At 46.2% G+C, this 1721-nt stretch overlaps 1 protein-coding gene across 1 annotated transcript; it reads left to right on the top strand.

Annotated features, from left to right (window-relative positions):
- Nucleotides 1-29: 29 nt before the first annotated feature.
- Nucleotides 30-1686, top strand: LOC103775413 (arylacetamide deacetylase-like 4; the record flags this gene model as incomplete). Its single annotated transcript, XM_008942864.1, has 3 exons — nt 30-91; nt 690-698; nt 942-1686. Coding segments are annotated over 3 exons (816 nt in total), but the record flags the coding sequence as incomplete, so codon positions are not given.
- Nucleotides 1687-1721: the final 35 nt, after the last annotated feature.

Here is a 1721-nt window from a genome sequence, read left to right as displayed (position 1 = left end):
GGAGCAGGCAGCTCACAACCCTCCACCTTTCTGCAGATTCCCATGAAAATATCTGCCGTTACATTGCCAGGGAAGGCGAGTTAGTGGTTGTGTCTGATGGATGAGTCGTGGCACTGCTAGCCCATGGAAGTCTTTTTGCTTCTTTCTACTCCTCAGCACCACAGTGTTGCTCATCTTGTGGGAACACTCCTCTCCTCACCAGTAAACCGTTACCCCAGCGTCCCAAGGAGTCAGAATTTCAAGCGGATTATCTTCATTTCTCCCCCACCCCAAGCTGCTCTTAGAGGGCAAGTGCAAACAGACCCAAAAGTTCATGTATCTCACACCACAGAGCTCTGCTGGCACCACACAAAAAGATTGCTTTCTGGAGGAGTTTTCTTACAAACTGAACATGAACTAATACAAACTTGTAAGATGGTGATTCAGGGATCCATTTGATTAGATGTAATCACCCTGTACATTTCAATGAGTTTTTTAGCAGCAAAAATAAAATGCTAATATATTTTAATATGAATAATAATTAAAAAAAAAAGGCAACTTTGTCACAGTTATTTAGATAAAGAAAAATAAAATAATTATCAAGGAGAAATATCCTAAGTGAAGATGAGGTGCAGACTCATTAAATTACATCGTCCACAAGCCCAATGCAGCCTACACCAGAAGAGTACAAAGAACTTGTATCGCTCAAGTTCTGTTCAGTGCTGCTCTTGAAGAAGATCCCAGCTATGCTATGTCATTGCAGCTTCATCCCATGAGCTATGATTTATCTGCCATAGCTCATTGATTAAATACCTGTTCAGCACATAGTGACACCAGTGGGATTTTTTACTGAAAGAAAAAGAATCCAAACAACACAGGAAAGCCAAATTACTGTATGAAATGTGTATTTACAGTTATGACACTGCCTCCTCTTCCTTTTGTGTTCTCCCTTCATATCTCAGGTACTGTTTAGCTCCTGAACACAAATACCCTGCTGCATATGAAGACTGTCTGAGTGCCACCATCCACTTCATGAAGAATTTGGAGCACTACGGTGTGGATCCTGCCACTGTCGTCATCTGTGGGGACAGTGCTGGGGGCAACCTGGCAGCTGCAGTCAGCCAGACCCTTGCAGGCAGGTCAGACCTCCCCAAACGACGTGCTCAGGTCTTGATCTACCCGGGCCTTCAGGCGCTGGACTTCAATTTGCCATCCTATCATCAGAACCGGGGAGTGCCGCTCCTGTTCCGAGAGCGCGCGGCTTTCTTTGCGCTGCAGTACCTCAACGGGCACGCCCTGCACGTGCAGGAGGTCTTGGAGGGCTCTCACATTCCCCCAGATTTGAGGCTGAAGTACAGGAAGTGGGTGAGTCCAGATAACATCCCCGACAAATTTAAGGTCAGAGGTGTGAAGCCACTTAGGCCCACTGATTTTATAGCTGAAGTTTATGAGACAGTGAAAAGATTCTGCGAGCCCAACCTGTGCCCACTCTTAGCTGAAGATGCCATTGTCCATCAGCTGCCCGAGTCGTTCATCCTGACCTGTGAGTACGACGTGCTGAGGGATGATGGCTTGCTCTACAAGAAGAGGCTGGAGGACAACGGAGTTCGAGTGACCTGGTACCACCTCGAGGATGGATTCCATGGGATCATAAGCCTGTATGATTATTGTGGTTTCTCCTCGAGGATGGATTCCATGGGATCATAATGGATGATATACACAGAATCACAGAATGTTAGGGG

The sequence above is a fragment of the Merops nubicus genome, unplaced genomic scaffold, assembly GCF_000691845.1.
Source record: "Merops nubicus isolate BGI_N331 unplaced genomic scaffold, ASM69184v1 scaffold51666, whole genome shotgun sequence".
Classification (NCBI taxonomy): domain Eukaryota; kingdom Metazoa; phylum Chordata; class Aves; order Coraciiformes; family Meropidae; genus Merops; species Merops nubicus.
This window is presented reverse-complemented; position numbering and strand designations above follow the sequence as displayed.